This window comes from Protomyctophum bolini (genome assembly GCF_963924005.1).
Source record: "Protomyctophum bolini genome assembly, chromosome: 4".
Taxonomy (NCBI): Eukaryota; Metazoa; Chordata; class Actinopteri; order Myctophiformes; family Myctophidae; genus Protomyctophum; species Protomyctophum bolini.
Window position 1 is genome coordinate 36,191,338 of NC_137865.1, and position 27,294 is coordinate 36,218,631.

A 27,294-nucleotide genomic window follows, 5' to 3' on the forward strand; every position below is an offset into this window, starting at 1 on the left:
TTTTGGTGTTCATGTACTGGCCTTTATTGACATTAAAGCAATAGTTGTGTACAATATTCATGAATGCCTTACAACAATTTAAATGCATTGCCTTTTACTTTGAACACACTGGCTAAATCAATTGTTTGACAAAGTTAATTTTCATGAAATGCACAAATGTGCACAAAAACTAAATTATTCATCAATCATTACTTTATTTCTATTTGTCAAATCTAAAGGCAGGCTAAAATTACGTTTCTTTTACTTGAACTAAACAGGCCACATTATGTCTGCCACTCAACACAAATATTAGCCCATCCCCAAGGAGTTAGATACACAAACAGGATACAGAGCAGACAAATTAAAACAAGCCATTTTAGTTCTTTAAGTATCAACACATGAAGCTTCATCTCGAAAACGGCCTACATAGATATATATTGTGCAATCAGGGTAGGTCTAGGATTAAATCATGCGTCCATTTGCTTGGGCTCTTCTAGGATCTCAGATTCCGTAACATCCCAACATAAGAAAACAAAAACAAGCCCAGAAAATGTTACAGCAGCAGAACAATAAACATTTGTAACCATTCAGCATTAGAAAGGGAGGTCAGTTTAGGAATTAAATTTAGGAGAGGGTCCCACAAACATGGAAGATGCTCATCGAGACAGATGCTGCTATGAATAGCACTTTAAACTATTCATTACGATATACATTTTAATAAAGCACAAGTTGACCTTTCAAAACGCACCTAAACTCACTGTGAAACTTATTTGGATGCAGTTGTAGAATATTCACCAAAATATATTGCCATCAAATTTGTCTAAAAGTACAAAACCCTACTTTCTACAACCCCTGTGAAGTAATTTCACTGGCAGTGGTTTAATTTCTCTCCTGCTGTGTTGAAGCAGCACTTGTACTACACATAATGGTAAATCAGATGAAAAACTTTCCAAGCATCCAAAACGTTAAAGGGACACTTCAACCCTTTTGCAACCAGTTCTTATTTTAATGATGTTTGGGAGACAAGAAACACTTCCCTGGGGGTTTTTATGTGGATAATATGTGTTTAGATATTTCAGTATTTCAAAGTGTCCATGGACAAAGTGTCCTATAATGCTTTGGTCCACTGCTCCTCCTACGGGGAGGGCTGTCTTACTGAGTCAACATGTAGTCCAAGGACTATTTAAAGAGGACGGGAAGCGAAGACCGTACGGTGGACTCCATGTTGCTCCCTGGAAGGAAAGAAACATGGCAGTTGAGACCAGGAAGTTGTACATGACAAATCATAGATATAGCACAAATGGCCCAGCAGATGGTGTGATGCCAATGAAAGGAGACACTTGTACATATGTCACATCGGACCAACATTACGGTCTGTGTGATGATCCAAGCTGGGACTTACTTATCCACTTGCTGTTAAAACGTTAATATAAAAGGTAAAATGCAATGATGTGACATGATATACAAGCATCTTTCCTTTCAGTGGCATCACGCCATCTGCTGGGTCATTTGTGCCATATCTATGATTTGTCATGTACAACTTCCTGGTCTCAACTGTGCATGTTTCTTTCCTTCCAGGGAGCAACATGGAGTCCACCGTACGGTCTTCGCTTCTCGTCCTCTTTAAATAGTCCTTGTTGTAGTCCAGGAAGTAAGTGAGCCCATTGTTAATGACATCATGGAGCCCCTTTGAAAGCCTAAAAACACACATTAGCCACACAAAAACCCCCAGGAAATGTCTCGTTGATGCTACTGGTTAGCAGCCTTGTCAGGCATTTAATAGGATTATAATAACTTCTTATTGAGAGAGAGAAAAAGCTTCCTATTAGCAAGGGCCAAATCCTTATTGAATTAGGAGAGAAAAGCCATACAATGAAATCTATTGTTACAAAAAACAAGTAAAAAAGAAAAAAGAAAAGGAAAAAGGAAATCCAAATATGTTTGAGCCAGTCCACTCTTGGAATAATTGTGCCAATCAGGACAGAGACTCAGTTAAATTTAAGTAAATGCTGCTTCTAAGCTTATCCTATAGGAGGCTTTATGTATGCATGGTAAAAACAAAGCAAACACACCAAGGCCTTAAACGTGTGGTTTTATGTATACAAGACACACACAAGCACACACACAAGTGTGATGAGGTTAGTGGTTAACTCATGCCTATGTTTCATTTTGAGGGAAGGGCATGTGGAATAGTTAGGTGGTCAAGTGTAAAGTGGTGGATTATTCTACACTACAATGCCCGTTTCTGCCTGCTCCATTTCTCAGTCCTGCTCGTCTTCAGACTCCTCCTCCTCGGCTGTTTCTAGCCACGTTAGCCACTGGTTCACCTGATGGACAAGAAAATAATATATCATTTATTTTATATTGTGCGTTCTTTTAAGTTACATTTTTAACATATTCGCACAAGCTAAATTCAATGCCTGAACAAGGCGTGGTCATGATCCTTATGTAAACTTTTAGGTTGGATTTTAAGTTACAAGAAAATAACCGGCATACTCATCTGCTCCAAAAGTAATACTTTATTGACGACGTTTCGTTTTGACCAGATGAAGAGCCTTGGCATGAAACGTCGTCAATAAAGTAGAACTTTTGGAGCAGATGAGTGTGCTGGTTCTTTTCTCTTTTCTTGATGCAACTTTTGAACCCAGCACCTCTACTAAGTGATGTGCATATTATATTAGTTTTTGTGGATTTTAAGTTACACCTCAGAATTTGTGTGAACTTTTAAAGAAATGCTGCAGCTAGTTTGTGTGCCAACGCAGTCGGACCTGGAAAGCAGAAACTGCTGCACTTCTTTTTCTTTGTTTAGTGAGTGCCAAGTAATTAGCTTGCCACTGCTGTTGTACCCTACTACTAGCTCAGGTGCCAGTAAAGAGTAAAGAGTAAAAACCAGAGCTTTGCAACATGAATGACAGTGAATTAGGAACACTAGAATTTCGCCGGCCTTCGGCCGGCGAATCCTAGTTACATTGCAGCGCAATATGGGAAGAAGGAAACTGCGGGAGTTGACAGAGTCCACTTCATGTTTCAGCTGTGTTTTTAAACTCAGTAGTGTGCCCTGCACATGTAGTAACGGATGGGTTATAAATTATTATAATAACAGAAAGTGTTTTTTATTTCTCATAAATACGCAAACATGGTGAAACAACTACAGTCACAGAGAGCAGTGCCAAGGTAGCTGCTGCCTGCTAACGATGCAAACAACAGCCTTGCCTGTCGTGTGTGTGTGTGTGTGGGGGGGGGGGGGGGGGGGATAGCACTAATTTTCGACATTTTACTGTGTCATAAATATTTACATCTGTAGCCTATATTGTGATTACATTTGACCGTACATTTGACTCTTGTGTTATATTCTTGTGAAATATTCAGTAAAGTATTGTGGTGAAATATTCACCCCAAGTTGATAAGATATGCAGAGAATATAATACCAAGAACCCCCAGTTTGAAATGCATTAGGCCACAGACCCCCATTTGATACCATTTGCTCTCTGGGAAAATCAGGGTCCATTTGGTTCCATTTGTATGCTCTTGGAGTATGATGACTGTGCTAACAGTATTATGATAAAATATGTCTCAGTTTGAAGATTCAAAAAAACATATTTCATATGTGTGAGCTTGTAAAGTAGAACGTTCAACCTAGAGACAGTGTTGCCAAGTCTGATCATTATAAGCTACTTTGGACTTGTTTATCTATTGCAAATGTAACACTGAAACAGCGTCCACGTTCGGTTTAATAACTCCCGACCTGTTTTATCAAAAAAATAACTTGAAGTGGTTTATGGTAGCTGACATGTGTAGGTCCGTTGCCTGAAAATATCACATGTGTAGCTAAACGGATCTCTGAGTTAAAAAATTAAATGTGCAAAATGTTACATCCTTGGCGGCTCTCCCCTATTAGTTTACTCACAGCACAGCACCGTCACTCCTGTCAGTTATTTCGTCCTAATAACTTGAAGTGGTTTATGGTAGCTGACATGTGTAGGTCCGTTGCCTGAAAATATTACATGTGTAGCTAAACGGATCTCTGAGTAAAAAAATGAAACGTGCAAAATATGTTCTAAATTTGTATTGTATTGTGTAGTGTATTCTAAAATTAGTTTAGGGTTGTATAACATGGTACAACTCAATCAATCAAACGTTTGTTTAATCAATGTATTGCCCCATTGAAGAAAAAGAAATGGCCCAACTGGTACACCCGATACTATTTAATATTTCCCTTATGTTTGATACATTTTCTTGTCACATCCATGGTATGAAAACAATGCTAAGGAGTTGCTTCAATGAAATATAATTGCTTTAAGCTGAAAACGATATGTTTAATGGTGTTTTGTAGCGTTGTTACATTTATCATGCATGCCGTTACAATTAATCCGATATGCGCAGCAAATGTAACACTGAAACAGCGTCCACGTTCGGTTTAATAACTCCCGACCTGTTGTGTGTAAGTCGCGTGGTTAAAAGGCCGTGTGTTTCTGTGGTAAGCAACGAATGTTAGGTCTGCGCACACTGTACGTTGCTATGGCAAGTGGCTGCCTGTCATCAAATGGTGCTAACGTTAGCATGTGTGCTATCAGGCAAAAGCTGAGAGATGTGAAACTACTACTGGGGAAAATGTCATACAAAACGCAACACCTAAATTTGGAATGTTATTGTGACCTATTGAGCACAAACAGACCATCATGATTTGCTTGCTGGACCTATAATTAATTTATTTGCATTAAATGTCCACTCTCCCATGCACACTGTACGTTGCTACGGCAAGTGGCAGCCTGTCATCAAATGCTGCTAACGTTAGCATGTGTGCTATCAGGCAAAAGCTGAGATAGATATGAAACTACTACTGGGGAAAATGTCATTCAAAACACAACACCTAATTTCGGAATGTTATTGTGACCTATTGAGCACAAACAGACCATCATGATTTGCTTGCTGGACCTATAATTAATTTATTTGCATTAAATGTCCACTCGCCCATCAAAAAGATGCGACAGAGTGTGAGCTCGACGGACAGAACAGAGCTGGTGACGTAAGAGGCAGGGTGTTGCCAGGTTAGCGAAATCTAAGCGAGTTGTAGTGTGTGTAATTGCATTGGTCCAAAGCAAACGTCAATTGAAGTAAAATAAAAGGTTTTTAATTTTCAGGTCATGTACGCTTTTCATGAGACAGAAATAAATGTGAAATGCAATGTATAGGCTATTGTAAAATGCCAGGGTAAGCGAGTTGCAATGTATGTAAGTGGCGTGGTTTTTTCTGGGCGTGTTGGGCTTGTTTGTGTCCCTGTGTGGCAAACAGCAGTTTCTTGGGGAGCCGGGACTGTGTGTGTGTGTGTGTGTATATATACACTCCGTCGGTAATTCCCTGTAGGCTATACCCACATATTGGTAGGCTATCTCAATATTGGCGTGACGCATTTCACGTGAATAATGTTGTGTGCGCGCGTGCGGAGAAATGGAGTTATTTAATGAGTCGCATGTTGGTGTGTGTGTGTGTGTGTGTGTGTGTATGTGTGTGTGTGCACGTCAGGCGTGCGTGTGCGTGCAGGCGTATGTATACATGTGTACTGGGTCTGGGCAGTTGGCTGTCTGGCGAAAATAGGCAAAGTGCTCGGTGTAATGGGGATATTTCGGCCCAATCCAATGAATGGCAAAGAACAATGTTGATGTAACTAAGGGAATCGTCGAGTCATTTATTTTGTAAATAAAGAGATTTAGATGGAAGAAGCAAAATAGCGATCGTATAATCTGTCCTCTTCCTTCTTTCTCTCATCAATGTCCTGCGCGAGATCAGATTCTGTGCTGCGCGAGATGTGTTTCTCTGTGGGGGCGGGCCTGGGAAGAGAGGGAAGCCTGGCTCCAGGTTGCCAGGTTAGCGAATTGTAAGCGAGTTGTAGTGTGTGTAATTGCATTGGTCCAAAGCAAACGTCAATTGAAGTAAAATAAATGGTTGTTAATTTTCAGGTGATGTACGCTTTTCATGAGACAGAAATAAATGTGGAATGCAATGTATAGGCTATTGTAAAATCCCAGGGTGATATAAGACCCAATCCTGTGTGATTGTAAGCGAGTTGTAATGTATGTAAGTGGCGTGGTTGTTTTCTGGGCGTGTTGGGCTTGTTTGTGTCCCTGTGTTTGGCAACAGCATAGGCAGCATTGATTCCGTGTTGCGTGTAGGAAAGGCTCGGGGATGTGGGTGTTTGGGTGTTTGTCCCGAGAATGTGTGTATTAAAGAAATGCATTGGCGGCGTGAGTGTGGAAGTGAGGCATTATTAGTGCCAATGCCGAGATTATTCTTTGTGGGCTGGTGCTGAGTTTTGTCGAACGACGGTTTTTGAGGAGATAGGCCAGGACCACTGCGAAGGCCTACGAAGGGTAAGTGTGTGACGTCACTGGCGTGTGAGTGTGTGTGGGTGTAGTGTGTAAGATGGTGTTGTGGGTGTTGCAATAGCGACGTAGCGGTTGTGGCTTTGGGTTTTTTTCTTCTGTATGGGTACGACTTCTCACTTGTATAAATAGATGGTCTAGAATTATGTGACTGGTTTGGTTCTTTAACTGGGGTAGGAATCCTTTTTTAAATGTGTCTTCCAATATGACCAGCTAGCAAAAAACAAACATGCATTTATATCATTTGCTACATTCATTGTACAGTTTATCACTACATCATCCAACAACATTTGCCAGATAACACTCTGTTCTTAACTAAGGACTTTACCTGGAACAAAGCTTTTCCTTTTCCAGGGAATTCTTGGGTTATGTCTTCTTTCCATGCAAGGAAGGCTTCTTCTTCAATGATCTCCATGTCGTAGAAGTTGACATAGTAGCGCAGCAGCATACCTGAGAAATGGGCACAAGTCAAGACTCCACTTCAAGGATATCAAAGACACAATTTTGTCCCTCCATAAAAATTAAATAAAATAAAAATAAAGAAGAAAAACCAAAAAGATTGTTGTACCCTGTCCTTTTTTACTCGTACTAATTATTTGTTCGGCCCAAAAAATTGTGTTTGTTGTCATGATTTGTCACGATCCGAGTTGGCTTTGTTCGAGGCTTGCAGATCTTGAAATAAATACTTTTAAAAATGTCTATGGGGAGAAATGCATGGAGAATTATTTCCTGCAGCACATAGAGTGTTACCTTTGGGGAAGTCACTGGCGTTGCAGTGCGCCTGCAGCGCATGGTGTTACCTTTGGGGAAGTCCCTGGCGTTGCAGTGCACCTGCAGCGCATGGTGTTACCTTTGGGGAAGTCACTGACATTGCAGTGCACCCGCAGCGCATGGTGTTACCTTTGGGGAAGTCCCTGGCATTGCAGTGCACCCGCAGCGCATAGAGTGTTACCTTTGGGGAAGTCACTGGCATTGCAGTGCACCTGCAGCGCATAGAGTGTTACCTTTGGGGAAGTCACTGGCATTGCAGTGCATCTGCAGCGCATAGTGTTACCTTTGGGGAAGTCACTGGCATTGCAGTGCGCCTGCAGCGCATGGTGTTACCTTTGGGGAAGTCCCTGGCATTGCAGTGCGCCTGCAGCGCATAGTGTTACCTTTGGGGAAGTCACTGGCATTGCAGTGCATCTGCAGCGCATAGAGTTACCTTTGGGGAAGTCCCTGGCATTGCAGTGCACCTGCAGCGCATAGAGAGTGTTACCTTTGGGGAAGTCACTGGCATTGCAGTGCATCTGCAGCGCATAGAGTGCGCTGACCTGCAGCTGGGTGTGGTCGTGCAGGAACTTCTGCATGACCGGCTTGAAGGACAGCAGCAGCTGCTTCTCCTGCTCCAGCTGTTCCTTGGAGGGTGCTGCCAGCTGCTCGTCGCTCTCGTCCAAACACAGCTCCAGAGAAATGTACTGGAGGAAGCTGGAGGGAAAGAATTACTCTCGGTCAAACACAGCTCCAGCGGAATGTACTGGAGGAAACTGGACGGAAATAATCAAAAGAAGAGAGAATTCATCGAAGGGGTATGTCAAACGGCTCCCGCCCCAACACAACACGGGCGGCTGTGGCTCGTAGAGCAGGTCGTCCAATGATCCCCACCTGGCCTCCAGTGGTTGCTACCATTGGTGTGTGAATAGGGACTTTAAGCAACGACGGCTCCGGCAGTCGGCTCCGGCAACCGGAAATGGATCAGTGCTCGATACATAAACCTGCTTGCCGTCGCAGCCCTTTCTACTATGGAAGAACACGTAGTGTCTACAACGCCATGTCATAACCATGTTTATTGAAATTATAGCTGTCATACATTTACACTGATTGCTCCATCACCTCTCTTATGCTGTGTAATGTGTTGGCATGCTCTGAATGAAGAAATAACACTAATACCATGTTTATTAAAAGGGTTTTAGAATAACACAGATTGCTCCAGCACCTTCCTCTTTCCACTGCTGATCATGTCCAGTGTATGTAAGAATTAAGCAATATCGGCAAGTTAGCTGACGTGCGATGGGGTGTTTTAAAAAAATGTTTATGTTCGACACACGCTGCATAGACGCGTTACCAAAGCGCTATAAAATGCAATCCATCATTCATTCATTATGTCCCGCCCCAGCACATATAAGAGTATGTGGCGTGCAGTGACAACTATCACCCACTCCACCCGGCTTCCCTCCCTGAACACTGGCCAATGCTCTATATCAGTGGTTTTCAACCAGTTTCATATCAAGGCCCATCATTTATTCAGGACTTGAGCCACGGACCACCATTTGATGATATTTAGCTTCTCAAAACAAAAAACTAAAGAATATCTTGTTGTCGTTGGATAATATTTTGTCCACAATTCCATTCAGATTTCTTTGTATGGCTCTAGCAGTGATTCTCAAACCGTTTAATTTCAAGGACCCACAGTTTGATATGCATTAGTATACCCCCATTTAATGGCATTTCTATCTCTGGGACACCCAATTTCTGTAAAATCAATGTTAATTTAACTCTGAGAGTACACTCTGGAACCAAATGGACCCTTATGGGTCTGTAACTCAAACTATGATTTAGCTGGGGACCCCCTGGACCTCAATCAGGGACCCCACTTTGGGAACCACTGCCCTAAGTAGACTCTGCAGTGGTGGGCAGGTTCTTTACCACTGCACCGGCTGAGCGCAGTGGTGAATAATGCACACAATTAGCCCTTCACTAAATCCCACCCCAAAAAGCAATTGTCCAATGCCAATCCAAATAGTTTAGCAACGGTTGCTATGCAGGTCAAGCTTTCTTAGCTGCAAACGTGCCTATTGGACAAGGATGGGTTGGGGAGGGACTTAGTGAAGGGCTAATTATATTTTTGAGGTCACACAGATACACTTTTGGGAGCATTTGTGACTTAACTGGTCGCAATTTCTAGCCCTGACCACATACCTGGTCATGAGGATGTTGACAAATCCCTTGTCGGTGTGAAGCTTGGAGGAGATGTTGTCCTTGATCCACTTGTAGATGAACTGGGGAGACGGGTCTGCCTTGATCTGCTTCAACAACTCCTTCTCCAACTTGAGCAGGGGAAACAGGAAACTCAAGCCCTTCCCCTCCAGGATCTCCAGCATACGGTCCTTGTTTTGGTCAATCTCTAATAGAAAGAAGGTCACATACACACACATTATGTGTGTGTGTGTGTGATTCCTCAGTGGGGGGACTAAAATGCAAAGGATGCAAGTATAGGAAATGAGGATTACATTTAAGGACCTGAGACGCAACCCTTGTGTTACGCCACATTTGGTGACCCATCATATTCACAGGGAGGTATGTCACACTCTAATGGATTATTTTAAAAGGTATCACTTTCTTTTGTTGTTGTGATAATCCTCCATACTATAGAGTGTGCTGACCATATAAGGAGTTCCTCCCTGGGGTCAAAAAAACCATAGGTTTTGTTTTTGGCTAGGGTTAGCCAGCCTTTATCCAATCAGGATAGAGGGGCCTTCCTCCAATCATGATCGAGCAGGGGCATGCCTTGTTGCACATGCCGTTGGTCTGTTGCCAAAAAATGCATAGTCAAATATTGTTTCCTGGACCCTTGATAAAGTTCCAGATAACTTTGATACATTTCAAACTTTTCCAGTACTGGAAAAAGTTTTTTCTAAATTTCAAAACTTTTGCAGGAATTTCATGACTGTGGGAACCCTGTAAATACAGACAAGTTGGATGTGACCTGGACATACCGGGAAGCATCTTCTGCATGTTGACCTTGCTCTGCTGGAAGAGGTCAGTGAGCCACTCACGGTCCTTGAGCTTGGCAGTCTGCTGCAGGCAGAGCAGGAACAGGGGGAAGTGCATGCCGTTCTCCAGTGGGTGGGCGAGCTCTGCGATGCTCACCAGCTCTGCTATGATAGCCCGCGCCGCAAACTGGGCCAGGTAGGACTTCACCAGCGGCACATCCACCTCGATCTTAGGACACTGGTCCAGCACATTGAGGAAAGCCTATTGGGGGGGGGGGGGGGGGGGCATATTAGTGCTGCACGATTCTTGCTCAAATGTGAATCTCGACTTTCCTCCACTTTCCTCCAATTGAGATCACGATTCTCAAGTTTTCCATGGAAATATTTATTGTCTTTAGTCTGTAGTTGCTGAATGTTACTACATTCCAAATATGGAACAACATATTTTCAGATGGGGGTCGGTGACATGAAAACGTTTGCGAACCACATAAAAAAACATCAAGATTTTGTAGAATCTGGCCTCAGGTCTTAAATGGGTTTAAGTTAAATTCCTCTTCTGTAAAATGAAGCACAGTGACATCCATACCTGCATGAAGTTCTCTGCAGTGATGAGGCCCTCGGTGCGCAGTGTGTGGATGAGGGTGCTGGCATGCTCCTTGTCCTCGTCGGGGCGGTCCAGGGAACACACCATGATCTTACTCAGCATCTCTGGCAGGAAATGCTTGGGAGCCTTCATGTCTCTGAGGCCATTCACTGCCTCCACCAGGTTCTTACTGTTCAGATACTCCGTCATAATGGTCTCCTGTGAGAGAGAAAAAAATGGAGCACTGAGCAGGGGAGCGAACTAATCGCAGTGTTCATGGATTAAAGCAAAATAAAATCTCATACCTGAAAAATGTTGCTAGGCCGAGTCCTAATATGTAATTTGTGAAACAGCCAGTATTATTTTTTGACCTAACCTTGACCTTAAAGATGTTAAAATAAAGTTTAGTTACGGTCATCTTCAGCAGCTCCTCCCTGGCAGGCGGTGGTTTCTTGTTGGTCTTCTGAGGTTTCTCCTGGATGGGTGGTGGGTTGGTCTTCAGTCCAAGCTGTGGAGGCTTGAGGGGTCAAAGGGCATGTCATCAATTAGAAATATCAAGCCAATACAACCAATCGATCAGCATCCTCAATTGTCCGGCATTTTGCTTAAATAAATACATCAAGTAAGGGATAATGTATGGCTGAGTGGTCATTGTTTATAGATAAATCACACAGGCTGATTTATCTATAAACAATGACCACTCAGCCATACAATATCCCACTTATTACACGGCTACTTAATACATAAATAAAAATGCCCAGCTGCAGCACAGTCCGAAAACAAGGAAGTGAGTTGATGAAATAGAATAAATTTTCGGGGGTACTGCTTCGTCTATTTCTCGCTGAAATGTTTTCAAAAACATTTTTGAGATCAATGTTTAGCTGTAAACACTGTGTGTGTTTACATGGCTGTCATGTTGGAAACAGCAGTAAATCAGCAGAGCACAGCAGGTGCTCCGAGGGTTTGATTAGGCATCAGTCTGTTATAGAGCATAGCGGTCATTATCCATAAATAACAGACCGATGAATTTGGCGATTGACCAATGAGAATCAAGCATTCAACCAAGCTGTGTAATGAAACAATATAAATACAGCAGGTTATCTTGCCCTGTGTGGGTTCTCAATTTAACAAATGGATGGGACTAACCTGCCAGGTGGTTCAAAAACACAGTGGCACACACTCCATCTACGGTTTGTGGACTTACCTGTCCCAGGGGAGGGGTCTGGGTGCGAGGTGGCTGGGCACTAGGAGGGATCATGGTGGGAATCTGGGGCTGGAGCTTGGGCACCTGGTTCTTGTTGAGGAGAAACTGGGCGGGCCTCAGGCTGATCTATACCACCATGGTCAGAGTGTCATGGCCCACGACGACAAATGTCTATCAGTAACACTTACTTCACATATCTCATGTACAAACATCGTACAAAATCTAAAAACCATTACAAAACTAGAAGCTAAATTATGAAAAATGGACGCTTCTCTCTCCGACAAGTCGCAATCTTAGTGGAGGCGTGCTGCTGAAATGATCATTTACTTGCGTCGAGAGAAGACATTATTTGTCATAGATCATCATAGACCTGCCCTCATATCTCATAATCGCAGTCAGTGGACCAGATGCCAGGTTGAAAAACAGAGAAGAGTAGATGGAGAAGGAGACCAAAGTTGGAGGGACAGAGAGCAGGTAAAAGACTGGCAGCTGGTTGTACTCCTCAGAATAACGCGTCTTTTTATAATCACTGGGCATGGAGTCTGTGCTAGTACAAGTAGATGGTGGCTGACATGTAGTGCTGGGCAATAGATAATTTGCACCAATGAGAATGTTTTACGACATATAAACATTCCAAAATGGATTAGATCAGAAATGTATTTATAATCTAGTTACACTTTGGTCTTTTCTATTATTTTGCCATATCATTGTTGAATTGTGTCAACGTTAGAAGTTTAGGAAAAGAAAACAAATCGGCACGTAGTCATAATAGTGTGAGATTACTTCCAATCATATTGCCCAGCACTAGGTAGGTAACAAGAGCCAGGAATAAAGCACAGTAGTTACCTCATCTGCATTCACCTGTCCTTTCTTGATGAAGCGCGGAGGCAAGTCCTTGGACTGGACCTGCTGCTGACTGGTGTTGTTCTGACTCTGGCTGATGAAATGCTGGTTCTGAACCTGATGAGGAGCATAACAACAGCAACAGATTACAAGTTAATGCCATCGTTTGAAAGCATCCTGATTTAAAACAATTTAAAAGATGAATTGACCAACCATTTTAAAAGTTTATATTGGAAATCCTTAAATTATTATTTTTGAATGGCTAATCATGCAACAAATAGACTAAAAATGAAACCTAGAAAGGGATCAGTACCTGGTTGGTCTTGACAAAAGGCTTGGCTGCCATATCAAACTGGGTGGGCGGTGGAGGGGCCGTGTGGTTACCATGACCGTTGAAGAGCGGGTTGGTGCGATGGCGTCCCATGGTGGGAGAGTATCTGTCCTGAATGACCCCCGGGCCCGTCCCAATGCCACTACCTGGACAGGACAGGTTAACGCATTACTGAATGAAAAAAGGCCGCAAAGAAGACCCTGTGAATCGGCCCATTGAGACAACGTCGGTCCGCCTCTCTAGCGTCAGAAACGCTAATGCCAACCAGAGCCTTGTGCTATTTTTATTGAGCTCCTAACATCGTCCCTCACCTCATCTGAGCCTCAATTCAGGGAAAAACTGCGCTAATGATTGCCGCCATTACAGGGGTCTATGGAGCGGCCATCTTGGTGAGGTGGAACTCTACTATGCGGTAAATATAAAATAGGTTATTTATACTATACTATAAAGACCATACAACAATGGCAAGTGTTGGGTTTTATAGACGTAAATTACCTGGCATCTGTCCAAACATATCAGCCAATCCCCCGAGAGTCTCCCTGTCCAGTTTGAACCGGTTTTGCATGAAGGGGCCTTCAAGGAAGAAGTCCATCTTCATCCCCTGAGACATGGTTGCTGGGATGAAAACACCCAAATCCTACACACACACACGCACACGCACACACACACACACACACACACACACACACAGTCAGTTTTTATCGCACACGTATTACTCTTAAAGCTTGAGCAATAATGTGTCAACATTTGAATTACCTTTTTATTCAGACAGCCAGCAAGGCCAGAAAAAAATTAGTCTCTGTGACACATCTAGCAGGCAGCCGCAATCTGCATTCAAAGATTTTCCTAGAAGCTTTGTCATTGGTCGATTTGCCTGTCTACTTCTTGATTGGTTAGTCATTTCGACCGATTTTATTCTTTATTTTTTACCAATGACAAAACATCTAGGAACATCTTTGCATGCAGATTGTGGCCCCTAGATGTGTCACAGAGGGGGATCGTTTTACTCATTGCTGGCTCTCTGAATACCAAAGAATTGTCATTTTTGACATATTGCTTATTGCAGCTTTAATCAGGCTTCTGTACAGAAGTTGACTATATTTGGAATTGATTTAATGGTTTTATTGATGGTCGTCTTAGGCCCAGGCTACACCTATATGAATCTTTTGCATCTTTTCGTCCTCGATTCGATTTTATATTTACACTTGAGGTGCCAATCATATTTTTTAATGAAGGAATAAGTACGGCATTTTAAAAGCCACCTAAATTGTAAGTGGAAGTGGAACATGTTTCTTTCATTGTCTGTCAGCATGTCACAAATGATTCCCGACTTTGACAGAAAACGCCACAATGCTCAGTGATTTTAGTTGTATCACAGTATTCCTGCTGTAATGACGGGTTCCCTCCCACAATGCTCAGCAGCTTTGCTTTTAGCGACCTCTAGTAGCAGCTCGCCATCACCCTCTGCTGGGGTGTGAAACAGCAACAGTGTCTCTGTGTGTATTTTATGGTAGAAGGAGGGTTAACGTTGTGACTCACTTTTGCGGCCTCCTGGCGGACCTGGATGATGGTCTTCGGGCCATTGTCGATGAAGGCCTTGCGGGGGATCCAGTTGTTCTTTCGCAGCTCCACCGTGTCCTGCAGCAGGAAGCGGATCCTGGCAGGCAACTCCTTGTTGTTCTTTAAGGAATGCATACGGCCAAAGTACTGGTCCATTAAAGACTGCATGGGGAGAGAGGTTGTTCATTAAACGCATAATATAATAAGACTGATACATTATAACCATGAATACAAAATATGATACCAGTAGAAAAGTTACATTAAAAATATATATTATTGTGACAAGCATGCATGTATTCGTTTCATTTCACTGAGCTGGTAACGTTAAGACAGCGGCTATCTCTTTCTCTCTCACTTCCGCACAACATTTTAAGCTACCGTGGAGTTCATACCAGGATTGAAACTAAACCTACGACTGTTAATGTGCGTAGTGTTTCACATGATGACCAATAACAATTTACAACCTCAACCAGACACTGGTGTCTGGCCACCAGCCTGTAACAGCTGTTTAGTCATCATTTAATTTGATTGCCTTAATTTGTGTGAGGCTACAGAACACGTACCTTGGCTTTCTCATGGTCGAGTCTCGGCCCCACTGTTCTCATTATCTGACAGAGGCATTCCAGATCTTCCCCCATATCCTTGAGCTGGACTCTCTTCTTCTTTTCCAGAAGCTTCAGAGAGGAGATTATTATTATTTTAATATGCAATATAACATTTGGATTTTGGAATATTGGAAATACCATGAATCCTAACAGACACGTTAGGATTCGTTAAACTGGGACTGCATGCTACTTATGTCAGAAGCCAAAATATTTTTTTATTTTAAGACTGGCTTAATAATATGACTGATACATGTATATAAATGTAAACATACTTATATGGTACAATACAAAAGCAAAGGTCATCATCAGCAGAACGCTAAAGAATAAGATCAGAGATGTTCTTTCCCTTATAATTCATGTGTAAGCCAGGAAATATTGAAAACAACAGTTGATACACATTACACAATAAAACAACGGGCATCACATACTGTTTTGATGCACTTATGAAGGATAGATTCATGGATGAGGTCGAGTTTGCCAAGTTCACTGATGAATTTAATGTTGCCAAGCATCTTGCTCTTGGCAATGGCCCGCTGCTCCTCCTCCTCAGAAGTAAGAGGGTTGTCATGTTTGTCATAGACTAGAGAGAAAGAGAGCGAGAGACAAACCTTTTAGCTCAAGGTCCAAAAGATACATTTTGGCATATCCCTGGAGCCTAAACTCACAAAAAATACATGAACATATGAATTGACTACTTAAGCCCTATTCCATCCATCCATCCATCTTCAACCGATTAGCCATAGTCAGGTCTTAGGGGCAACAGCTCCACCAGAGAGATCCAGAGTCCAGACTTCCTCCTGGGGGATCCCGAGGTGTTCCAAGGCCAATGAGTCGATGTGATTCCTCCAACTGCACCTTGGTTTGCCCCAGGGTCTCTGGCCAGTGGGACGTACATCGAGGATGTGGATCGAGGACCTCCCTAGGGAGACGCTCGAGGCATCCTAACCCGATACCCGAACCACCTAAGATGGCTCCTTTCCAGGCAAAGAATCAGCGACTCTACTCCGAGTCTCTCTCTCGCACGACTGAACTTCTCACCCTATCCCTAAGGGAGATGCCAGCCACCTGGCCGCTTGTATTTGCGACCATATTCTTTCGGTCATGACCCACACTTCCTGACCATAGGTGAGAGCAGCAACAAAGATTGCTCTGACTGAGAGCTTTGCCTTCTGGCTCAGCTCTAATTTCGTCACAACAGTGCGGTACAGCGACTGCAATACTACCCCTGCTGCTCCGATTAAGCCCTATTTATAAGTGAAATTAGACAATCTACATACAAGCTCACAAAGTCCCCATCAATTGTTTGGGAAACCCTACATTAAAAAAGTGAAAATGGACCTTTGGAGATGAGTGACACAGGGATTACTCACTTTCAACATTTCTGGTACGGTTTTCAAATTCATCTTGAAGCTTGGAAATCAGAAGTCTTCTGAAGGTCTGCAAATAAAAAGATGTGATGGGGTGTAAAGACTAAAGAATCAGTAATTGATTTTTACATGAATCGTTTTTCCGGAAATGAAAACCAAAGCGAAACAGGAGTGTTACACAGGGAAACTAGACACAGGTGAGCGTCCAAATTAATTGATATTAAAAAGGCGTCAGTGTACATTAAAGAAAGGCGTCAGGAGGCGTCACGTCACACGGAGTGAGTTAACGGCAAATGGCAAACATACATTTTCAACCAGACTTACTGTGCTCTGCTTTTGGGTTGTTTGAAACTCTCCTGGCGGGCCATCAAAGTTTGGTGCGTCCTCTGCCAAACGCAGACATAGCTGAGCATAGAGCGAGCTATACTTCGGCTCTTCTAGGGCTTTGTCTACAATCTGGAGAGAACGAGAGGGGGTTATAATCTGGAGAGAACGAGAGGGGGTTATAATCTGGAGAGAACGAGAGGGGGTTATAGGGAGATTCACTCTACAATCTGGAGAGAACGAGAGGGGGTTATAGGGAGATTAACGCAAGATTAACCAAGCCACTGGAGCATAACTACCGGTAAGTATGAGTCACTTGAGGGCATTTCCAGCAGTGTTGATTTCGTCGACTAATACTATGACTTTTTTTTCTTTTGTAGACCAAATATAAACTAAATGAAAACTAAGCTATAATGACTATTAAAGACTAAATATATTGATAATTTCGTCAAATATAAACTAGACTAAAATGTTAGGAAGGGACTAGTGGACAAGAGATCCAGAATAAGTCATTTTACACACATTTTCACAACGACGAGTTGTGAGCTTGTAGATCTGCTATTTTCAGCAAGTGTAAAATCAGCCATTACGACGGCATCAAGGCCTGCCAAAATTAATTTGAATCGCCTAAATAAACTGTACATTTAGTCCACTAAAATCTTATGATATTATTATTTAGTCGACTAAAACTAGGCTAACACTAAACCGTTTCAGATGACTAAAACAAATTATTTGTTTGTATTCAAAGGACTGACAAAACGAAAATCTACAACAACACTGATTTCCAGTAACTAAAGAATACCATTAGAATATGTTTTATGTATGAAAAGAATGCACTTCACAGAATAATGTATGAAAAGCAAAAAGAAAGATGAGGCTCACCAGCAAGATGATTCCTTTGAGGACGAGTTTTGAATCTACGCCCGCGTTCAGGAGCTCAAGGCATAGCTTGTCAAACTTCTCAGGCGTGAGCTTGTTGAGTGTGCTGGAGAAATAGTGAACGGGATGTCAGTGTCATTGTTGAAAGCAAAAGCATTTTCATGATTAGTCTAGAAGAGCAGTGGTTCAACACTTTTATACCAAGTACCACCTCAGAAAATATCTGGATCTCCAAGTATCACCATAATAACTGATGTTAAAATACAGGAGCGTAGACCTGCCCCATCCTATATGCATAGTTAACACAGGAGGGAAATTCCCAGATTTTTTTGGAGTGGTGCAACCTCCCTATGTCCTAACCCATGTCCCTATGTCACAATGTTTAGAGTACCAGTAGAGGCAAAAGTGGCGCCGTTGTGCTAGAAACAGAGAGAGAGAGAGAGATAGTGTTGCACTGTTGCCTGCTAATTACAGAGCGAGAGACAGAGACAGATGTCTACTAAATGCCAATTCCCCCACACAGTAACTCTGTCATTTCTCGACCGTTTCGGACGTGTGGCGGGCTGGCAACCTGGGCGTGTTCATGTGGGTCTGGATGGAAGTTCCGGGGACCCACCGGGGACCTCCACACTGAGTTGCACCACTCCGTTCACACGGGTGTGATTTGTTTGTTCCATTAATAATAATCCAATAACGCCGCTGCTCTGACCAAACTGCCTAATCAGCACAACTTATGATATTTATAATGTGATTAATCCGTTCTCAAATCTTCTATTAACTGCTAGGTGTGCTGTCATGCTCATTTCAGCACGGCTGGAGAGCCTATTTCAATCAATTTCTTGGTCAGAAGAATTACCTGTAGTAATAAATACCGGTATTTCATTCCACTTTTGTCTTTCCTTCTTTTTTGGGTGACTGCTCTGCTCTACCATCAGAGGGATGTTATGATAAATTAGGGAGTCTCTTGTACAGGACACAAGGGTGCCCTATCTTGCCTTACCTACATGACACATCCATAAACTTTTGCCATATTTTTGAAAAATATTTTAATAGGCTATTGAACGATTTTAAGAGCCTTTTGTATGTGTCGTTGACAATCAATCGCATGATTATGAAACAACTGACCCAGCCCTACTATTACCATGTGCAATGTAATAAACTGACACAGCCCCACTATTACCATGTGCAATGTAATAAACTGACCCAGCCCCACTATTACCATGTGCAATGTAATAAACTGACCCAGCCCTACCATGACTAAATGTACAGTTGATTTAGTCGACTAAAATGTACTTTGACAGGCCTTGATGTCATCGTAATGGATGATTTTACACAGTCATAGTTTTAGTCGACGAAATCAACACTGCAATACATAGTAGTGTACTTGTTGGCCAACGTGTTAGGACAGAGCAGTGACCTTACCCCCTCACTTTCCTGAAGATTGCATCGTGTCGCTCTTTTTCGTTGGTTGAGTTGCTGGAGCTGCTGGAGTTGACATCTCGTCTAGTGCTTCGTGAAGGAACCCATTTCAGAAGGCTTTGCCCTGGGGTTTTCCCCAGGAACTCGCTATAACCAAAACACAGGAAGGAGACTTGTAGTTACGATCACGTCATTTACGATCTGGTGTGTGTGTGTGTGTGTGTGTGTGTGTGTGTGTGTGTGTGTGTGAACCAACCACCTGTAAATCACAGCAACTTCTATCACGCTTGACCTGTAATAAATCACAAGGGGACACTGTAGTGATCGACAGATATGTTTTTTGGCCGATATGTGCGATTACCGATTAGTGGAGAATCAAAAAGCCCGATAACCGATATGAGCCGATATTAATTTAAGTTCAAACTTTTTTTCCCCCCATTAAATGCATTGGAGAACATTTCTTGCTTATAAAAAGGAAGTGCAAGAAGCACCAACATCGTTTCTGTAACACTTTCCCCCTCCATCAAATGCAGCTTTTTTTAAATTCAAGTGCAAACATGTACTGTAGCAGCATACGGAACATAGTGCTGTATGAAGTGCAGGCACAGGCTTCAAACATTAAAAAAAGACAAAATTTGGGGGGAAAAATAAGTTAATTTTTTCAATATCTATCCATCTATACATGCACCAAGTCTCTGTATGCGTGTGTAGGGATGCACCGAAAATTCGGCCACCGAAAATGGCTAAAAATGTATTTTCGGCCTATTCGGTTTCGGCTCAAATAGGCCGAAAAAATATTACCGAATAGTAGTAGTGGTCCTAAAGTTGTGAATCGATATAATTCAACTAAACTACGGGGAAAACACCGATGTACAAGCTTAAAGCGCTGTGCATTGCGACGGGTAGATAACTTGTTGATCTGCTACTTCCAGCACAGGAAGGGCGCATGCTTACGACGCTCTTTAACTATGCATCAGCAGCCAGCGACGCTGCGACAGTCACAACACACGAGCAGCAGATGGGATGCACAGACACATCTTTATTGCACACATCTGTGCTTTCATCCACGCTTCTATAGCCATTCAAATCTTATTTCCCATCCACGGGCACAAGTAGTGATATCAGCAGCTTCCACCCGATCTGTGGTGGTGTTCTGTTGTCTGACGAGGGAAGCTACTAGCTAGTAGCTAGCATGGGAGCTAACGTTCCATATAGTTAGGAGTTAGAAGGAGTCCTCTTTAATAACTCTATACTTTCCATCCGTTCCCCAACCCCGGCTCACACTCGCTGCTGCGTTTACACGGGCAGACACAAAGACGAATGGGAATATAATTTGGAGCTTTAACAATGAATGATAGACTGTATCGTTGCATCTGCCCGTGTTTAATGGTCAGGGTTTCACTGTCCACAGCAGGCAGACCTGTCAAAACTATGCACTTCCCAAAAGTCAGAGACATGCCACCACCTATAAATTCAAACCCACCTGGAATATTGCTATCTCATTCCACTTTAATTTATTCCATAGTCTTAGTTTTTCTCTAATAAAGTTGTTTTTATTCGTTTTCTCATGTTCTCCTTGAAAAGTGTCTTAGAAGCATTATATAAATAATATTATCACTATTATTATTATTACTACTCAAAGAAAAAAAGCTCACTGCTCAGGTCAAATAGGCCTATTGATATGCGATTAATTGAGATTAATTCATCACAAAGCCTCCAATTAATTAGATGTTTTTAATGGACATATAAGCATTTATTATTTAAGTTAGGTTTTGCCATAATCATGTTTTTTTCCATAATCAGGTAGCTTTACAACATTCGGCTATTCGGTTTCGGCCAAGAATTTCCCTTTCGGTGCATCCCTATGCGTGTGTGTGCGCAATTGTCCAGAACCGGACCAAAAAGGCCTTTGGACCGGGCCCCTGCCCAGCGTCCATACATGGAGCTGGCCTGTTCTGAACTCACAACACTCCATATTTGGGCATGCCTGACACAGAACTCCACAAGCTGGCTGCATATACTCCATATTTGGGCATGCCTTACAAAGAACTCCATATATGGGCATAAAAGGGAGACAGACATAATATATGGGGGGGTGGGGTATTTATTTCCAAGTAGGCCAGTGCCCAACGGGCACCGCTGTAGAGGCTCCAACACATAATATCTGGGTGGGGCATGCATTTCCAACTTGCATCGTTCCAAGTAGGCCAGTGCCCAACGGGCACCGCTGTAGATGTCCCACGAGCACTGTTCTAGTTTATCAAATTTGGAGATCAAATTTCATTTCACTACACCTTTAACCAAGGGCAGTATCCACTATCCAGAGGAAGCACATCTGCTTTTCTTTCTTTAAGTGCCAGTAACATCATGTCAACATCAAGTGTACTCAGACCCACTATTCTTCACACTCTGTGAAGATCGGAGCATCCAGCGACCGTCCTTAGCGTCCTATCCAGCCAACCCACCCCATGTATCAGTCTGTCTGCAGAGTGCATGTCCATCACTCCACAGCAGCCCACAGCTGACAGACGGCTTGAATACTTGCGATAAACATTTTTTTAAGTTATTTTATGCCAGCTTGCTGTCGGTCAATACGAATGGCAAGGCTTATTACTGCTCATCATGTGTTGCCTGCTTGAGACAAAGTAGACTGCACACTTCAATGGCTGCATAACTGAATAGAATGGTAAATGGTGCATTTATATAGCGCCTTTATCCAAGGCACTTGACATAGATTGTGCATTACATTCACCCATTCACACACACATTCATACACCGATTGCCATGCAAGGTACCAACCAGCACATCGGGAGCAATGTGTTCAGTGTCTTGCCCAACGACACTTCGACATGTAGACAGGAGGAGCCGGGATTCGAACCGCCGACCCATGGATCATTGGACGACCTGCTCTACCTCCTGAGCCACAGTCGCCCTGAACACGGCAACACGCACAATTGCTTCAAGTATAAATACATTCCCTGGATAGGAATGGCAGCTAGACCCCTATGATTAAAAAAAATAAATGTATGTTCTAGTTGGTAAATGTTTTTTGTACTACACATACCCGTTTCCGACAGTCTTGGGATAGTGCTGAGGTGCACCCCGACCACCTCCTCCCCCCGAAGAAGCACTGGACACAAACAAGAACACAGTGGAGAGGATGGAACATTGCGTATAATGTATATAATTTATGCTACATTACACTCCCTAAAGAGGAGCTGTTAGCTTCACCTCATTGACAATGTGCCAAGTAGTGGCTCATATGCTCCCAACACAGAATCTGTACCGCATTTGAGACACGTCACTGACTTGACTCTGCATTCAAGTAGACAGCCTCAAAGGCCAATGACCCGGTTACCTCTCCATCCGTACTGTTAATTCCGCTGTCTTAGCCAGACAAACTAACTTAGTCTTGTTTAACTAGATACCGTTGCACACATCCACAGTTCCAAATTGGAAAAGAGAGTATATAGGGGGGCTTGCACACACTGATGGGAAATACACGATTCCATAGTAAATGAGACCTGCTCTGCGGTTGCAAAAAACAACGCTGAGAATATTCTACAGTCACCCGAGGTTAGAAATCTAATATGGCCAATGTATGAAGATCAGAGTCAACGTCTTTGGCTAGTCAGTTGCCCATCACCCCAAGGTGAACAATATCATCATTGTAACATCCTCCGGAGGCTCCATTATTTTAGCCATGATAACTTAAAACATTTTAAACAGGTTGGGGTCGTATACAAGACCCTACATGGTCTGTGCCCACCCCCCCTAAGTGAATTCATTAAACGAAAGCCCGATAGGGGAATCAGTACCAGAGCCACCACTCAAGGAGACTGCGAAGTGCCGCAACGGCAAACAACATTCGGCCAAAATGTGTTCCCTACTGTTTGACTGTCTGTTTTTCTGTATTGTGTTTCCTGTGAGGACTGCGGATGAAAATTAGCAACTGTGCTATATCCGGTGTATTTACATCCATGTGACGTCCATTAATAGGCATTGTCCTGTCCAAATAAACAAATAAAGTAAAGGTAAGTAAAGGTCTTGCATGACACCAGTATAGTGACATATAATGGACATAGAATTACTGCAAGTCACACATTTGACATAAGTTAAACATTTAGATTTGTGTGGAGAGACAAATGTCCTAGCATGACGTAAAAAAATGTGGAATGTCGTGGAACTATGGTTCTTGTATGGGGGGGGTCCTGCCATGGTCATCTGATATGCGTGATATGCGTGATGTTTTGATTTAAGACTTGAAGTATTTATTAACAGTTTGCAGAATTACAGTAATTACAGTAGTACTGTTAACTGTGTGTGTGTGTGTGTGTGTGTGTGTGTGTGTGTGTGTGTGTGTGTGTGTGGACGATACCATAAAAGCATTACACTTGTTTACAATAGAGCCCACCGTTTTCAATTCATCAAAACATTTAGAGACGTACAAATTAGGGCTGTCAGAACGAATTTCATAATATGAAAGAAATTCGAATATTAAAAAATATATATATATTCGAAAGCTAAAATTGCCATTCGAATGGAGCTTTTATCATTTATTAATTCTATTTAATATTTTTATTTTGTTTTATGTTATTTAATCCGCTCACTAAATGTATTGAGTAACGAATCTACCGCTGTGAAATCTCTATCGGTTCCCACACGCGGTCACACGCTATTTATTTATTTTCTACCCGCAGCGCAGGGAACAGAGCTGATCTACAAGCCTACACCGCGTTGCATCAGCGACGCGTTGTGGGCTTGTGGCTTGCAGAGGTGGAGCTATTTCTCTGCATGCAGTCAGTGCATAGAGTTGTCGAGGAGTGTAGAGACAGAGAGACGCGCGGTGCAAAGAAGCGACACAATTATTAAAGTTTCTTAAGTGAAGTTTATGGGAGGAAACTTTTAAGAGAGGGGACAGGAATATTGTGCCCTGCTGCCCTAGTTGCCTCACTGCATGATCATGCATGTGCGCTGCACAGCATTGAATCATCATCAACCCACCTCGAATGCGCGCCCGTGTGTGTGTGTGTGTGTGTGTGTGAGAGAGAGAGATATCACGGCGTAGGTTTCAGAGGCCCAGTCAGTTTAGAGCTTGCAGTCTAACTTCGAAGAGAGGTGGCGAAAAAACAAGAAAAACAACAAATGATAGACTACTCTGGCAGCCCATGTGCATGCAAAACACAGCATGCAAGACGCCTTTGTTGCATTTGCACTATAGACAGACAACAATCTTACCGTGCTGAGTGCACTGTGCTCAATAAAACAACAGTTTAAACGCTATTTTGTGCCGTGAAAGTACTGCTTTGTCGTTTGGAAGGGGGGGCCCTCTAGTGGACAGAACGTGCATCGTCAACCTTGTTATTCTGTGTATTATTATAGGCTAAATATGAGCTAAAATAAACAATTTAAATATTCGAATATATTCGAAAATTACAAATAATGAAGCAATGAAATTCGAATTGGATTATAGAGGTGAACTGACAGCCCTAGTACAAATATACACTTCTATATAGCCAAAAACAGGAAATCATCATAGAGGTAAAAAGGGAAAGAAAACATGAGGTGAGGGGAAAAGTGGGTGGGTGGGGGTTTTACGGGGGCCACTATGGGAGTTTTCTTTTTGCAGATAAGTAAGCATGGGATGGGACCGAGGCGTGTTACTGTCGCGTGTTGCCATTCTCTTGTATTGTATTATTTCCCACCACGGAGTACCCTTGCATCTCGGACAGGCAAGACGGGCAGTGTCGGTAGGCCAATCAGAGGCAGGCGGGGCGTTACCATGTCTATGCTCGGACATAGAAAGAAATCACGCACGCTGCATCGCTGCCCAAGTGATATCACTCATGCGACTCCTCCATGTCTCTCGCTGCCACTCAAGTGACTACTGGCCAATTCTATATATGACAGATCAACAATTCCCCACTTGGGCTTGCATGACAACTTCACAATTTCTAAACATTTGGTAATTAGTAATTACCTGAAACGAGAAGCACCCCCTTCTGCAATCGCACTCTCCACTTTGGCGGCTTGATAATGAAGAATCTTTAAAAGAATAAGAAGAATAGGGAGGGGTGGGGGAAAACGGTACTGGGGAGAGAAAAAAACAAAACACAAGATTAAAGTGACATGTCATGGCTTCTATTAATTCAAATATGTTGCTGTGACATCACTTTTTATTTAACTGAGGATTATGCCGTTGCAATTTATCAGGTTATAGCTTGTGTGCAACTCCATAATAACAAAGACATGGCCGATGTCAAATAAACAACACACATCAACAAACCTCGTAATCAAACTAAGCAATTTCAAATTAAAAATGTGTGATCCAGCCGCTTGGCATGCATCTTACTAGCTGATATAATGTAAACCCAATACAAAACACAACCAAATTTACCATATAATGGGACTAATGGGAGGGTGCATTTATATAGCGCCTTTAACCAAGGCGCTTTACATCGATGGTTCATTACATTCACCCATTCACACACACATTCATACACTGACGGTGGAGGAAACCATGCAAGGTACCATCCAACACATCGGGAGCAATTAGGGGATCAGTGTCTTGCTCAAGGACACTTCGACACCAACTCTGGGGGAGCCAGAACATCTGTTCGAACATCAAGCCACCGGTGGCTGTGATTTGTCTGTGTCAGTCAAACAACACAAAGCACAAGTGGTCGCTTGGCTAAAAGGCTAATGTCTGTTCTCTGTTGGCTAAAGTCAAGGCAGTCAACAAACAAACAGTTTATCACATTCCAGAAACCATTGGTATTAATAGAATACATTCGACCACCCAAATTGCTGTCAACTGTAATCTGTATTCTGTACTGTACTTTACTTGTTACATGTTGTTTTTTTTATTTGCGTTATCTGTCGCTGACCTTAAAAATGGCAGATCTACAAGCTCGCAACACGTCGCACTGCGACCGTGCGACGCATCCTGAACTTGGAGATCGGGGCTATTTATTTATCTATGCGCGACAAAGCATAATTCAGGCTTTATTGTTAACCAGGGCTAACGCCACCCGTGCTGGGTTTCCTTAAGGGTGTTCCAGGTGGTCCCCAGCTAAATGATGGAGGGAGGGTTTGTAACCAAATGGATCCTTTAACTGTTGAGAGCGTAACATGAAACATTGGTTTCATATTACATTATCAAGTTAAATTATTGTTAAACATCTGCATTACTTAATTTACAAGAAGTCTACACAATTAGAGAATGTAGAAGAATTGTAATTTTGATCAACGTTTTCCTCTCCTAATGGTACAAACATCTGTGGACAAAATCTTATCCAACGACCACATCTTTAGTTTTGTGTTTTCAGATGCTAAATGTCATCAAATGGTGGTCCGTGGCGCAAATGCCAAATAAATAATGGGCCTTGATATGAAAAGGGTTGAAAACCACTGTGCTAGAGTATTATTTTTAATAAGATCGACAAATTAAGAACGACAAAACTGAATAATAAAGTGTATTTTTTGATTATCAAAAGGCCCGTGTGGTGTGTGTCAGCACACCCTCGATGGGTTCTTTCTTGTGGTTGACCACAACAAGCGACGCACAGTGTCAGTTAAATACCACCGACCGTACCCCAGTAATCACTGTCACCGATACCTTATGTTAAGCCCAATATAACGTTTTATGTTCATATTAGCTAGTCGGGGCCCGGGGGAAAGTATTAAACGACGCCATTGTCTACTCTCTTTTTGCAAATAAGTAGAGCGGCATGCAGGCAGACTAAAAGCTGCCCCCCTGGCTAATGCTAGCCTAGCCTATGTGTTGTACAGCAATTGCTTGGCTAGCTGCTACCCTAGGCTAGTAGCCATTTTGGAAGGGGAAATATATATTTATAAATATATATGCCTTACCTTTACGAAAACAACTTCAGCTTTGTAATGTTGCGTGACATCCAAAGAAGAAATAAGAAACGGATGAAAAAGAAAAACGAGCTTGTTTTTGTGTGGGATTATTTCCAATTTGAGACCTGTATGTCACTGCAGCGAAATAATGAACCATTGCCAACCCTAACCTCAGTGTTGCCAGGTTTTTTGAAAGAAATAAGCG

General features: G+C 42.6%; 1 protein-coding gene across 1 annotated transcript; it reads right to left on the minus strand.

Moving 5' to 3' along the window:
* LOC308314387 (eukaryotic translation initiation factor 4 gamma 2-like) lies at positions 1-27,114 on the minus strand. The gene is made up of 20 exons (XM_080762003.1): positions 27,099-27,114; positions 25,207-25,316; positions 19,230-19,373; positions 17,811-17,913; positions 16,929-17,060; positions 16,608-16,674; positions 15,666-15,817; positions 15,196-15,306; positions 14,612-14,794; positions 13,568-13,709; positions 13,055-13,218; positions 12,745-12,858; positions 11,899-12,024; positions 11,107-11,211; positions 10,698-10,913; positions 10,115-10,373; positions 9,318-9,522; positions 7,618-7,826; positions 6,688-6,809; positions 1-2,306 (listed from the first exon to the last, which is right to left on the minus strand). Exons 7-20 carry the CDS (start codon positions 15,747-15,749, stop codon positions 2,241-2,243), a joined length of 2,106 nt encoding a protein of 701 aa, XP_080618129.1. The 5' UTR covers positions 15,750-15,817; positions 16,608-16,674; positions 16,929-17,060; positions 17,811-17,913; positions 19,230-19,373; positions 25,207-25,316; positions 27,099-27,114; the 3' UTR covers positions 1-2,240.
* Between the last annotated feature and the right edge of the window lie 180 nt (positions 27,115-27,294).

What these genes read in the sequence shown, in the direction of transcription:
- LOC308314387 (XM_080762003.1), bottom strand. Translation starts at nt 15,749, where the DNA reads ATGCTTGGCAACATTAAATTCATCAGTGAACTTGGCAAACTCGACCTC. An exon ending in TCGACCATGAGAAAGCCAAG is followed by an intron (nt 14,795 to 15,195) that starts GTACGTGTTCTG and finishes CTCCCCATGCAG; the next exon opens with TCTTTAATGGACCAGTACTT. An exon ending in TGCCAGTGACTTCCCCAAAG is followed by an intron (nt 6,810 to 7,617) that starts GTAACACTCTCT and finishes CCCATTTCTCAG; the next exon opens with GTATGCTGCTGCGCTACTAT.